Source organism: Homarus americanus, unplaced genomic scaffold (genome assembly GCF_018991925.1).
Source record: "Homarus americanus isolate GMGI-L3 unplaced genomic scaffold, GMGI_Hamer_2.0 scaffold39675, whole genome shotgun sequence".
NCBI lineage: Eukaryota > Metazoa > Arthropoda > Malacostraca > Decapoda > Nephropidae > Homarus > Homarus americanus.
In genome coordinates, this window is record NW_024736071.1 from 17351688 (window position 1) to 17366425 (window position 14738).

At 42.3% G+C, this 14738-nt stretch overlaps 1 protein-coding gene across 1 annotated transcript in view; it reads left to right on the forward strand.

The window, feature by feature from the left end:
• LOC121871845 (putative tyrosinase-like protein tyr-3) overlaps positions 1 to 14526 on the forward strand; it is a 23660-nt gene extending 9134 nt beyond the window's left edge. Inside the window, exons 2-4 of the mRNA XM_042374387.1 lie at positions 9847 to 9963; positions 12614 to 12739; positions 13042 to 14526. Coding sequence (XP_042230321.1) covers positions 9847 to 9963; positions 12614 to 12739; positions 13042 to 13139 — 341 coding nt within the window. The 3' untranslated portion in view covers positions 13140 to 14526. The remainder of the gene's footprint in view (positions 1 to 9846; positions 9964 to 12613; positions 12740 to 13041) is intronic.
• Positions 14527 to 14738: the final 212 nt, after the last annotated feature.

Sequence of the window (14738 nt, forward strand, 5' to 3'; positions counted from 1 at the left end):
TCGGGAAATTTATAGATAGATAGCTATTTAAAAAGATAGATAGAAAGATAAAGAGTGAAACAGAAGGAGAGAGAAACTAGCACAACAAGATAAGTCGCTCACGCCATAACGCTAGAAATTACCTGAACCTACTTGCTCACCTGAGCGAGACTCACCTGTGTCCAGTCACCCTCCCTCTCCACCTGGTGTATCTAACTCTACCTCTCCAGACAGACAGATAGACAGGCCATCTCCTGTAGCCTCCAGGAACTAGCCGTGTAAGACTGGTCACTACTCACACAAGCTGGTGACTGGCGCTTAGGGGTCAAATATTTACCTCCACCTTAAGAGTAGTGTCCTTGCAAGGTCACCTCCTCCACGATACTACCCCAGTGATGTAAGACTCTCTGGATGGTAGGAGTCTCTAGCTGGCAGGAGTCTCTAGCTGGCAGGAGTCTCTAGCTGGCAGGAGTCTCTAGCTGGCAGGAGTCTCTAGCTGGCAGGAGTCTCTAGCTGGCAGGAGTCTCTGGCTAGTAGGAGTCTCTAGCTGGCAGGAGTCTCTAGCTGGCAGGAGTCTCTGGCTAGTAGGAGTCTCTCTCGTCTCACCTTGTGTTTATATTTTGATCGTGACTTGCTTGATGTGATGTTGAGCAGGTAACGTTTGCTTCTCACCTTATTCCACCATGCGTTCTCCACCATTCACACTACTTTACTCATTCTCCTCCACTCATTCTCCTCCACCTCTCATTCATCACCACTCACCCTCCAACACTCACCCTCCACCACTCGACTGTTAAATTTCTCGAGAATTTATTTTAATTTCAAGTTGATAATTAAAATTCCTGGTAAAGTCACATTATCTTAATTTTTCTTTATATAAACTTGATTATTTTTTGTGCCCAGGTAAGTAGACGATGATTAGGTATTTGGCTAATTATTACCTGCGGTGTGACATTAGTCGTGATGAAGGTGTAAGGCTGTGTAAGGTGAAGGTACTTGACCCATAAACAAGGTATACATTAACACACACACACACACACACACACACACACACAGGTATATACACTTACACAGACACTCTTACATAGATACACACATATTTACACACACATTCACACTTACACAGACACACACGTATACGGACATACACACATGTACACAAACACACACGTACACATAAATATACACACGTAGACAAACACACACGAGTCCATTTTTTTTTTGGTGAGAGTCGTGATAATGAATTAACCAGAGGAGAAATTTATGAAGCGGGAAGTTTATACCTGGACATCAGGACACTGTGAATTATCCCAAGACGAGGAAGTGAAAGTGACACACACACACACACACACACACACACACACACACACACACACACACACACACACACACACACACACACACACACACACACACACACACACACACACACACACACACACACACACACAATTAACTTACGATAAATATAATTAACTTACGATAAATTTAGTTTCCTTCAAAACGAAAAAAAAACCGATCAGTGACAAATTACTGCGACGGAGAAACATTTACTTAACATTGAAGGTTAAATTAGACAGGATTAATGAGGAAGGGAATAAAAGTTGGATGTAAGATAATTAATATGTGACTCTTAGTAAGTTAGAGAGAATTTTGTGGTGTATACTAAAAAAAAAACTATTGTAATAAACTGCATTTACTGGGGCCAAAAATTCTTCTAGGTAGACTGGATGCTATGACGATGATTAGGAAGATTGGAAAACCTCTCTCGAACTTTTTTTGTTGTTGTGATTAGTTAAAGATTGGTTAATGGGTAATTCAAGTATTTCTTCCCAAAATCCCCCTTCAAATCCTCTTAAATTCGTGTTTCTCTCAAGCTAATCTAACCCACTTCATCTCTCTCAAGCCAACCCACCCATCCACCCATCTCATATCTCAACCCAACCCACCTCATCTCTCAACCCAACCCACCCACCACATCTCTCCCCCCAACCCACCCACCTCATCTCTCTCCCCAGCCACCACCACATCTCTCTCCCAGCCACCCACCATCTCTCTCCCCAACCCACCCACACATCTCTCTCCCCAACCCACCACCACATCTCTCTCTGCCACCACCACATCTCTCTCCCCCAACCCACCCCATCTCTCCCCAGCCCACCACCATCTCTCCCCAACCCACCCACCACATCTCTCTCCCCCAACCCACCCACCACATCTCTCTCCCCAACCCACCCACCACATCTCTCTCCCAACCCCCACCATCTCTCTCCCCCATACAACCCACCACCACATCTCTCCCCAACCCACCCACCACATCTCTCTCTCTCTCTCTCCCCACCCACCTCCCATCTCTCTCCCCCAACCACCCATTCTCATCTCTCTCCCCAACCCACCCACCTCATCTCTCCCCAACCCACCGTAACCTCACTTCCTGAACCTTCTTCGTCTACCTGTAAAAGACCAACAGTCAACACAACGAGAGCTCAGGGTCGAGACAAGAGTTTCTCAGTAAAAAAAAAAAAAACATATTAATGATTAAAACGACGAATATTTAATGGCCATCAATCACAGCAATTCGTCACACAACAACAGAGGAATGTAAGTCGTTAGCTGTTTGACCTCACAGGGGATACCAGAGTCATGGAAAACAAACACACAAACGAATCATTAAAACGAACGAGTATATATTACGTCATATAGTTTTGATATATAAGAAAAATAAAAGAATAGGAGAAACACAATGTGTGTTTAGCGATGAACCAAAACAAGAGTATGGGATTAAATCACAAACAATACACCTATGCACCTGTCAAGAGTAATTAATGAAACACACCTGAGGCTGAGATGATTAACGGTAATGAGAATAAAAAAAAATATTGTTTTTCTTCGACGAATCACAAAAAACATCCACAAAACTAAACCTCCATAATCCTTTTCTTAACGTGGATTTGACTCTTAAAGAATACTCAATAAAGTTTGTCGATAAAAAAGAAATAAGCTGAAGGAAGCTGAAATTAATAAGCTGAAGTAACCTGAAATATTATTATTAAGGTAAATGAAGCTGAAGCATGTTGAAGTAAGCAGGATTAAGTAAGCTGAAGAAGGCATATGGAGTAAGTAAGCTGAGTAAGTAAGCTGAAGTAAGTAAGAGTAAGAGTAGTAGTAGTAATAGGAAGGAATGCAGGAACTCAGGAGGCGATGACGTAACGAGGAAAGAGGATATTTACTCTTGTCTCTTCTCTTTGTTTTCCCGAGCCAGCCAAGGTCATGCAGGAGGAGGGTAGAGAAAGAGAAAGGAAGAAGGAAGTGTTTAATTATTGACTCCTAAGTTGTGATTTGTCATTGTGTTTATCCACCTGCCTCCCTCATGCTACTGAGAAAATACTGTTACTTGTTTTCATTATGGTAGGGAAAACGGAGTCACCCACCTCTCAAAACACGAGGAAACAAACACATGTATACAACCACGCATGTATACTTAAATGGGTGTATGTGTACTTATGGATACTTAAAAATAAATAAAAACATACACACAGAAACGCATCTTGTTGATATGGCTTAAGGTGTGAGAGATAAACTGACAGACATATCAAACGTGCTGGGCATAAGAGATGGCTAGTTGCGTGAGACCTATACATAAACGTACATAAGACTACATATTAATCAAGACATAGACATGAAGATCAAGACATTGGTTCATTTAGACACGTATGTTTAGAGAGACAGACATAGAATAAGCCATGAGAAGTGTGAGAGAGACAGAATGATAAAGGAAGGAAGAGAGAGAGAGAGAGAGAGAGAGAACAATATTTCCTCTCTAAGCAAACGTATTATTACTACAGGGGATCTCTCTCTCTCTCTCTCTCTCTCTCTCTCTCTCTCTCATAATATACATGTAAATCATAATAGAAGTACACCCAAAAATAAAACTTAATAGCCCAGTCATTTACGAGCCAAGAGGTGTCATTCTACCTCAAATTACCTTACAATCACGAGAGAGTTGAGCTCATTCAAGGCTTTCTGTTATTACTGTCTTTGTTATGAGGTATTAAGAGTACTTCACCTAACACTACCTCGAGTATTTAACCTTAGAATACAAGGTCAGTATCAACCGTAGAGATGAATTATATTATGAAAGATTCGGGTTTGTATTTCTTGGCTCGGAAAATTGTGGTTGTGTGTGTGTGTTTGTGCATGTGTGTGTTTGTGTGTGTGTGTATTATGTAAACATATTCAAGATCCATATAAGGTGCGGGGTGAAAGATCTTGGAAGATTATGTTGTCCTTGAGTCAAGGTGGACCTGCCTCAAGGCGACCTTTCTATTTACCTCTCTCTCTCGCTTTTCTCCTTAGCTTTGACCTTACCCTTTTGACCTTGTTCTATCTCCCTCCTTCTCCCTTCTTCCACTCACCTCTTTACCCCTCTCCCTACCATCTCTCACCCTTTATCGTTCGCCTACTATTTCTCCCCCTTTACCTCTTACACCTTTTCCTTCCTTCCTTTCGCCTTCTGTCTCTTTCCCCCTCTCTATCCCTTTCTCCCCCATATCTACCCCTCCCTTCATTCCTTTTATCCTCTCTCACCCCCACCTATCCCTCCTCTCCTCTCTCACTCCCACCTCTCCCTCCTCTCTCCTCATCTCACCCCCCCTCCTCCTCTCACCTTCTCTCTCCCTCCCTAACCTCCTCCTCTCTCTCTTCCTCTCTTCTCTCATTCCCACCTCTCACCTTTCATCTCCACCTCTCCTTCCCTCTACCCACCCCTCTCCCCGGGCTGGTCAACAAGGAAGGAGTGTGTGGAGGGAGGTGTTGTAAGAATCGTCTCTGGGAACCCCGGTCCCTCAAGCTACCACAGAGTCAACAACCGTCTTCCATGACCTTGATTTTGCACTTGACCACTGACACGGGGCTGCTGCTGATGACTCGGGGATACTTGTGACTCAGAACTGCTGGTGATTCGGGGTTATTTGTGATTCGGGATTAAGTCATCGTACTCAAGGGATTAAGTCATCGCACTCGAGGGTATTAAATCATTGTACTCAAGAAGGTTAAACATTTACCGAGTCGTGTTTTACAATAAGCAAAAAGTTTCAAAGGACCAAGAATGAACAATGACTCTTAGTTGACAAATTTACGAAGCTTAAAGTGTTCCTCCGCCGTGTGAGACAACAGACGCCCCAGGTAGAATACAAACTAAGTCTTGTGCCTTCAGTAGGATCCCGGATACATACTGGTTCCTACCTTGAATTTTCCCCGTAGTGTCACACGAGTTAATGAAAACAAAATCTAAATTAATATTAAAATTTAACTGAGATTTAACCTTAACTGTGGATACGTTTCTCGTCATACTAATTAAGAATCAGTATGGAAAAAAAATATAATTCGTGATATAATAAAATAATCTTAGACCCAGACTCGTCATGTAATCATTGTATACGTGTTATTCACCACATCTCATCACCTTCTCCCGCATGATAGTGTGATGACAGAGTGTGATGATAGGTGTGGTGATGTCCCTATTCTCTTATATACGTCATCACTATAATACCCAGGAAGAGTTACCACTACTTCACATCTTCCTGTCACCTGTTAACCTCTCAGTTATTTCCGGGTTTTGTGGTATATTTAACAAGGGCGTCACCACCTGTCTGTCTATCTATCTATCTGTCTATCTATACACCCTCACCTATTCTTCCTTTCCCATTTCCCCCCATATCACCTCCATCTCCCCCCCTCCCACAACCCATCATTCGGGGGGGGGGGGGAGATATTACCCATTCAATAAATAACTCCCTAATACAATGAGTATGATTATGGTAATGCGAAAAATATGCTCATTGAGTATAATGCTAAGTTATACCACGGCTGGGTATATTGATGTCTCTCTTGCATGGTCTGAAAGCGTAAATACGTAACACATATACGCAGATACGCAGGGTGATATTGACGCTTGATACCTGTGAATGCTGCTCCTTGTCGGAACTAAAATTATGTTAAAATAAAAATAAAAAAGCAAAGCAAAATATAATAAAAAAAATAATAAAATTTGATGATTGAAAAACTGAACCAAATCGAAATGAATTGTATTAACAATGAAATGATATAACCTAACCCAATCTCTTATCTTCCTATATCACCCCTTACCTTCTATATCATCCCTTACCTCCTATATCATCCCTTACCTCCTATATCACCCCTAACCTTCTATATCACCCCTTACCTCCTATATCACCCCTTACCTTCTATATCATCCCTTACCTCCTATATCATCCCTTACCTCCTATATCACCCCTTACCTTCTATATCACCCCTTACCTCCTATATCACCCCTTACCTTCTATATCATCCCTTACCTCCTATATCATCCCTTACCTCCTATATCACCCCTAACCTTCTATATCACCCCTTACCTCCTATATCATCCCTTACCTCCTATATCACCCCTTACTTCCTATATCACCCCTTACCACCGATTTCACCCTTTACCGTTATAAACTACCACATACTTCTCCTCCAAGTCATCATCGTCAGGAGTACCTGTGTAGAGGTAAAGGCAAGGACGAAGCCGTGGCAGACGAAGCCCCACAAGACGAGCCTAAAATACCCACACAAGAGGAGCCTAAACCAGCCCCACAAGAAGCCCAACAAGACGAGCCTAAAATACCCACACAAGAGGAGCCTAAACCAGTCCCACAAGAAGCCCCCACAAGACGAGCCTAAAATACCCACACAAGAGGAGCCTAAACCAGCCCCACAAGAAGCCTAGGGCTGGTACACACAAGAGACTAAGCCAGCCCCTGGCCCCCCACAAGACAGGCCTAAAAATGCCCACACAGGAGCTAAACCAGCCCCACAAGACAAGCCCTTCTTTACAAGGGCTAAACCAGCCCCCACAAGACGGAGCCTAAAATGCCCCCCCACAGAGGCCTAAACCAGTCCTAAGAAGCCCACAAGCCCACCAAAACCCCCCATAGAAGGACCACATCTGACTTCTATACGCATATTGTCTCTTGCCCTGAAATTAACAAGACCTGGTCATCCCGGAGAGGAAGGCTGGTGGCGCTGGAATTGGCTCTTGAATTTGGTGTCGAAATCAGAATAGATACTAAACAAAAATTCTGTCATGGTGTTATTTGGACTGAAAGCAACCAGGTTGCCGCATGTGGTTGGCGACGAATAAAGCGATAATGGATCAAAAAATAATGCGTATGGGAAAGAATTTTTTAAATATCTGTTGTTCTTAAAGTGTTTTTACCATCTTTTTTTTTTTTTTTTTGGTGTGTGTGCTACTTGTAATGGTGTCTGGGTTGTATTATGAAAAGCTTTTAATCTATGGTGAGCTTCGTGGCCATTGGGTTGGATACGATGGTGTTTTGTTTTTTGTGTTTGTTTTGGTGTTAAACAAGAGGTGGCGCTATACTTCTGGTGGTGTTGACGGCGAGGGATACGTTTTCGTCACACACACACACACACACACACACACACTTTTGTTGTACAGATGAGTAGCATTGTGTTAGTGCTATATAATTAGTTATTGGGAGGGAGGGAGGGGGGGAGGGAGGGAACAAGAAAGGGGAAGGGAGAGATAAGGAAGAAGGGTAGCGGGAAGGAGAAGGAATGGAAAGAAAGGGAAGAAGGAAGGGTGGAAAAAATAGTTAAACATAGTGAAAAGGCGAAGAAGAGAAAGGAATTGAATAAAAGAGAGATAAAGGGAGAGAGAGAGAGAGAGAGAGAGAGAGAGAGAGAGAGAGAGAGAGATCCAAAACCCCATTAACCCATCCCATTACCTTTTCTCAATAGCCCCATAATCCCATCCTAGCCAATTAACTAATCCTATCTACCCATTTACATCCCCTCCCCCATTCCTAATCAATTCCTTCTCATCTACTTTCTTCCTTCATCCCCATTATTCTCCCATCCTCACCAATTAACCCATTTATCTACCTCTAATCCCCTCTTCTCCATTCCCCCATTCCAATTATCGATCTATCTATTTATCTATCTATCTCATCTGGATAATTTATATGGGAGTAAATTTATATAAAATGAGGAATTTCCATATTTTGTTAATTTTCACAATAAAAGAAAAAAATCGATAATGTTGAACTTTAATGAAAATATTTGATAATTTTCAGTGACGTTCCATTTGGCTTTGTAATTCGATGCTTTGTTAATTAACTAAAAATAATTAAATTTGCTTTTAAAAATACATTACGATGAAGGATTTTGATCATGATTACAAATAAGTGTTGATCAGAGCGACACGTGATGGCAAACAGCAGCCCCCCCGACCACCTATAATCTATATAAATTCTTAACCTAAAGTCCCTAAGATGAGGCTAAAACTCGCTGAACTTCACTAGAATCAACACAAAATCATAAAAAATTAACCCAATAATCGCTTAAAATCACCTGAATCACATAAAAATCGCTAAAACCAATTTAAAATAAATAACACAGTCATCTTAACTTCAGTTGCATCACCTTAAAAATCGCTAAAATTCAACGATATCGCTAAAATTCCCTTAAAGTCAACTGAAACTCTTTACAACATACTTAGAATTAATCCAAGTCACATGAATTTCTTTACATTATTCATACGTGTTCACTTTACCCCGAGGTTAGCAACTAAGGCCGCTACTCACTGATGACCCAAATTGACGCCAGCCACAGTCTGCTCACTGCTGGGAATCCCACTACACGTCTAGCTCGTACCCGTTTCCTCCCTCTCCCCACCTCTCTCCTTCCCTCTCCTCCGTCCCTCCATTCTCCATCCCTCTCCTCCTCCCCACCCTTTTAAGATAACGGGTCGAGGAAGAGGAGGAGGGGGATGGGATAGGTGGGGGGTAGGAGGAGCAGAAAAGGGGAGGGGAGGGGGAGAGGTAGAAAGGGCAGTGCAAAGGAGTTGAGGGAGGAACAAGTGATATTAGGAGAGGTCAGTGAAGGAGAAAGGAGTGACGAGGATAGGTAGGAATGGAGGGACGGGGATAGGGAAGGACAGATGATATTAAAAGGGGAGAAGGATAGGGGGGAAAGGGGGGGACTGACGAAGGGAGGGATGGAGGGAGGGACGTGGTTAGGTGGTAATGGGGTTAAAGGTAACAACAGACAACCAGCAGTGTCTTATTTCCTGAGTCGGTCATTCACCCCTACTTTACCTGGCTCCTCTGGGTCCCGGAATTCTCAAGAGAGTCGGGAGATAACTTCTGACCCTTCAGCTAACTATCTAATAATCTTACTTAACGCTACAACGTCTGAAACTCATAACACAACAGCGGATAAAACGCCCAGAAACTGCACTGTCTGTATCTCTACTGCCGGGGATTCGGGATGTTGTTTTAGCTTAAGGATGGGTCAACTTTGCGGAGGAATTTAAGAAACACAGTTGCTGCCTCGAGAGAAAGACGAACGTGTTGATATAATCCTCATGTCGGTGTTACATAATCCACTGATAGTTGCTCTCCACCGTCCCTGTTACCTCCGTCTAATTCGCTTTACAGAGAGGTCCGATGAATTTCAAAATAAATACCGCGATTCCTGTTCTCTCGGTCATATTATATCACACAAAATCGTAAACATATTCCTTGAAGAGAGATACACAGATGTAAATGTCCAGGATAGTGGACTATTAGACTAATTTCTATTCTTAATGACTTTAAAGAACCAACTTTACGATATGGTCACAATATGGAAATCCCTGTTCCTTTACTGTAAATAGATTTGTGTGTTTGTGTTCATGTTCCTGTTACATGTAGACTTATGATAATGTGAACACGAGGATTAATGTTTCTGTGTTGTATATCTAGATGTTTCTCTGTATTTATGTCTGGATAACTTATATAACTGAATGTGTTTCTCCGGCAGGTTGCAGCGACCGTGACCCACGCTGTTCCCTCTGGGCGGGTAAAGGAGAATGCTACAAAAATCGAGGTTACATGCACGTCCACTGTGCCGAGTCCTGCCACCAGTGCGTTGTTCAAGGTGAGTAGGCCTACCAAGTTCCTCCCTAGTTCTCCCGACCTCCAGAATCAAAACTATGACTCCTCTCTCGACAGCTTCAGTTTTGGTCACGTTTGGCACGAGACGTTCCTTACCATACCAACAGCGGCTCCTTCCCTTGATTTTGTCATTCCTCTCCCTCTACCACTCAAACAGTTGTGGACATTCCCTCTTTCCTTCTTATTTCTTACCAAGGACTTACGCACACCTTCCTTCTAACGGTACACACACCTTTGGTGATAATACTACAACAGCCTTGACCACATACCTTTGATCCTTACCCGCGGTGGGAGACAAATAACTAAGATTACATACAGCGCCACCGGGACACACTATCTTACTGCGTCGTGTTTGTTCGAATAACCCCATAAGCAGCCTCCTCTTACACTAACACCACCTCCATAATACTGGACACATAGTTAGTATCCCTGGGTATACACTAACTAGAAAGATCTCCCTGGGCCACCAATTTCCAACATGATAAGGAGCACATCTAAAAAAAAAACATTGGACTCTCCCCTTCAAGAATCCTCGATGCTATTACCCGTACACAAATTATTATCCTTTACAACAACCAAGTCCTGTTATTACATGAATTATTCCTCTCACAGGTGCATAGAGTCTCCACAACCTTGGTAATTGTCTCATTACTAACCTGTCCTTCACTATACCTGCACATCTCCTCCCCTCCACATCACCACCTCCCTGCACATCTCCTCCCCTCCACATCTCCACCCCCCGACCTTCAATCAGTCGCATCACAATTCTCTAAATCAGTGTCTCAATTAAGCTGGATCAGTGACGTCATATAGAGTACCTACACGATGGTCTAGTGGGTTGTTATGTTAGGTTAGATTTAGGTTATGTTAGGTTTAGGTTAAGTTAGGTTAGGTTTGGTTTATGGTAGTTAAGTGTAAATGATCCGGTGGGTGTTAGGAAAGAGGTTGTTAAGTGTTCAATGGTGTTTATAGGAACTTTACAGATTAAGGATTTGGTGATAAGTGTGTTAATGAGGAAGCTTCGAGTTCAATAGGATTTTTTCTTGAGTGTAATAATAATAATAATAATAATAATAATAATAATAATAATAATTAACGGTTTATTGAAAAAATTCTGCAGCCCGAAGGCTGAAAATATACATTGGACACAAATGACTTATTACATACAGTACATTGGTGGTTTAACAAAAGCCTTCATTATAGAAAGGTAAAGGAACATACAGTGAACATACAGATTAATGTAGGTGTTGAACAGCAAACTCGTAGATGTAGTAACTCCCTCCCAGATGGTGTTAGGAGGAACTCACGTGGTGTAGTAGTTCCTTCAGATGGTGTTATGAGGGACCTGGCGTGGTGTAGTAATTCCCTCGCAGATGGTGTTATGAGGGACCTGGCGTGGTGTAGTAATTCCCTCACAGATGGTGCTATGAGGGACCTGGCGTGGTGTAGTAATTCCCTCGCAGATGGTGTTATGAGGGGCCTCACGTGGTGTAGTAATTCCCTCACAGATGGTGTTATGAGGGACCTGGCGTGGTGTAGTAATTCCCTCACAGATGGTGTTAGCAGGGACCTGGCGTGGTGTAGTAATTCCCTCACAGATGGTGCTATGAGGACCTGGCGTGGTGTAGTAATTCCCTCGCAGATAGATTGTTATGAGGGCCTCACGTGGTGTAGTGATTACCTCACAGATGGTGTTATGAGGGGCCTCACGTGGTGTAGTAACTCCCTCACAGAGTGTGTAAAGATGTGTGTGTAATAATAATAATTAACAGTTTATTGAAGAAACTTGGCAGCCCAGAAGGCTGAAAATATACAGTTACAGAGTGTGTAAGTGTGTGTGTGTGTGTGTGTGTGTGTGTGTGTGTGTGTGTGTGTGAAGACCCTTACTCACATACACTAACAAACGTGCATTCACACACGCATACGTTACACACATGCACAGACACACACACACAGACACATAAAAGAAATAGTCTATATTAATATTTGCGGAAATGCCAGAGATGTTTCGGTAGCTCAAGCGTGAAGGAAGGAAAAAGGGAGGGAGAAAGAGGAAGAAGGAGATGCAAAGAGAGGAGAATATAGTGAGAGATATAGGAAGAGGAAACGAAGTAGAGAGACAAGGAAGAGGGGAAAAAAGGAGAAACAGGAGGAAATGAGAGAGAGAGAGAGAGAGAGAAACGAAGTAGAGAGACAAGGAAGAGAGGAAAAACGGAGAAACAGGAGGAAATGAGAGAGAGAGAGAATAGGTTGTTTATATCAGTCCATTACTTGATGAAGGTCTTAGCGAAGGTCTTAGCGAAGGTCTTAGCTATATTTAGTCTTACACTATGATGCCATGTTTTAATTTTCAAGAGGGTGTGGTGGCAGGTTGTGATGAACCTTGGAGCTCACACATGGTTATATCTACAGGTAAAACCCTTCAGTGCCTCATTAACAAGTGCTAGGAGTATATTGGCTTGAGGGTTGATTAAATCTGTGGAACTAAAAAAAAAATTGATTCTTAGTTAAATTTCTACTAATTCTAAAGGACATATAGATTTACATAAACTCTACAAAGATTCTTAGTCCTTTAAATAAATGTTTTTACTGAAATATTAATTAAAGCATTCGAACGGCGTGTCCACCTACAGACAATTCCTGCCAGAACGTCCATGAGCAGTGCGAAGCCTGGTCCGGCAACGGGGAGTGCCAGAAGAATTATGCTTACATGAGGAAGGTTTGCGCCAGAGCCTGTACATTCTGTCAACCAGCTAACGGTAAGTCCAGCCTGTAGAGAGACAGACAGACAGATATTTACCCAAAATCATCATACAAGATCACATTAGTTCAGCAGATACACAAACAGTTCAGGTACAAAAAACAATGGTATACAATAAGTGGAACAGATGAAGGACACCAGCCGGAGAGAAACAGGTCTTCTCATTTTTTTTTTGGGGGGGGGGATGATTTTCTAATGATAATAGTGTGTGCGCGCACGTGTGTGTGTGTGTGCGCACGTGTGTGTGTGTGTGTGAATCAATTCTTTCTTTAGACTCACACACGTACTTGTACATTTCAGATCACAGCGTCCCTCACGTTCACGCCAACTTCGTAGACGAGTACTGGAAGAAATTCAGGAGCAGTCACCCAGAGATCGGCAACTCCCACCACAGCTAGACCACCTCTGTTAGCTCAAGGGATACGGGAGGGAGGGAGGGTGAGGGTGAACAAGGGTGAAAGAGGGTGAGGGAGGGAGGGAGGCTAGGGAAGTCGTACTCAATTCAGCTTACTCAACCAAAGTGAATCCCTAACAACAGGTGATCACAGTCTCAGTAACTTTAAAGAGATATTCTCAGTCATAGAGGTTTAGAGGTACTGCTGGGAGATAATGAGGTTAACCATTGTCTCAGATGCTACACGGTCTGAGAGATGGTTCCGTGGTCTCAGCGTTACCCAGGAGCTGCTGGGATACGAGTATAACACCCTTGCGCCCTGAGAACCTCCGTAAGGACAGCCGAGCAAATCTCAGGAGAATATTTCGACAACCTCAAAGCTGCTGAGAACTATGGTCTTTAGGAGCTGAGACGACTTAACACTTTCTGATGCCATTTGCCATATTTTACTTAGAAGAAACTCAGAGCACAGCAAATTCCTAACAAAACCACGTCCTCCCGACCCTCCTCCAGAGTACTCAGATCGTGACGTGTTGTTAACTCATGATAAATGTCAATAAGCACTTTTGTCGTAGCTGATATGAAACCTTCCTCAATAACACCATTAAGGTCCTTTGATTTTATACAATAATAAAATGTCTCGACTTTTAACCAAACTAGACACAAAAAAAAAATATATATATATATTACACTTCTTTTGACAACAATGAATTAAGTCTTGTTGAAACGTTGATGCCAAATATGGATTATGTAAACCAAGATTCTGGAGTTAATCCTGAGCTTAACGAATAGACAATGTAAACCTTAACTCCTGATACGTTTATATTATAGTTTTATGAGTCGACGATTTAAAGCACAAAGGCTGTGATGTGTTTAGACCAATTTAATAAGTTTAAGTAATGACTGTATGAGAGAGTTTACAAATCATATCAAACATTATGAGTGAGAATATAACCTATAGCATCTTTTTTTTTTTCTACTCATTTTCATCTTGTAGGGAATTACACCGGTTTTATAGGTCAATACTCACTCTTGACCTCTGTATATATGTTAGTGAGTTTTATGGTGTGTGTGTGTGTGTGTGTGTGTGTGTGTGTGTGTGTGTGTGTGTGAGAGAGAGAGAGAGTGAGTGAGAAAGACGCACATCAATCCAGACTGCAACAGATGACAGCTCATGGTATAAACCTCCTCATAACACTGAAGGGCATTGCTACCCATAAGCTCATAACACAATGGGGATGTTATACAGTAAGTTCATACATCTGAGGTACCGTGTTGTGTCGTAAACCCACAACACAGTAGATTTTTTGTATATCTCCTGTAAGACTTGAGTTAAATAGAATGAGTTAGAATTATTGATGACAGGTTGAGTGAGTTAGTGAGTGTGTGTGTGTGTGGCACTTCATAAGGGCATTTATTATTTTAGCGTAAACGGCTGTGACTGACAGACTAAAATTATAACCACTTCATGAGACAGTCAGCAAATTGCCATTCATCCCTAACGCTGGTAAATAAACCTTTTATATACAGGCCGAGAACACTGCAGACAACATAACCCCACACAACCATTAGTTCTTTATCATTATGTATTTTACTCACGTGC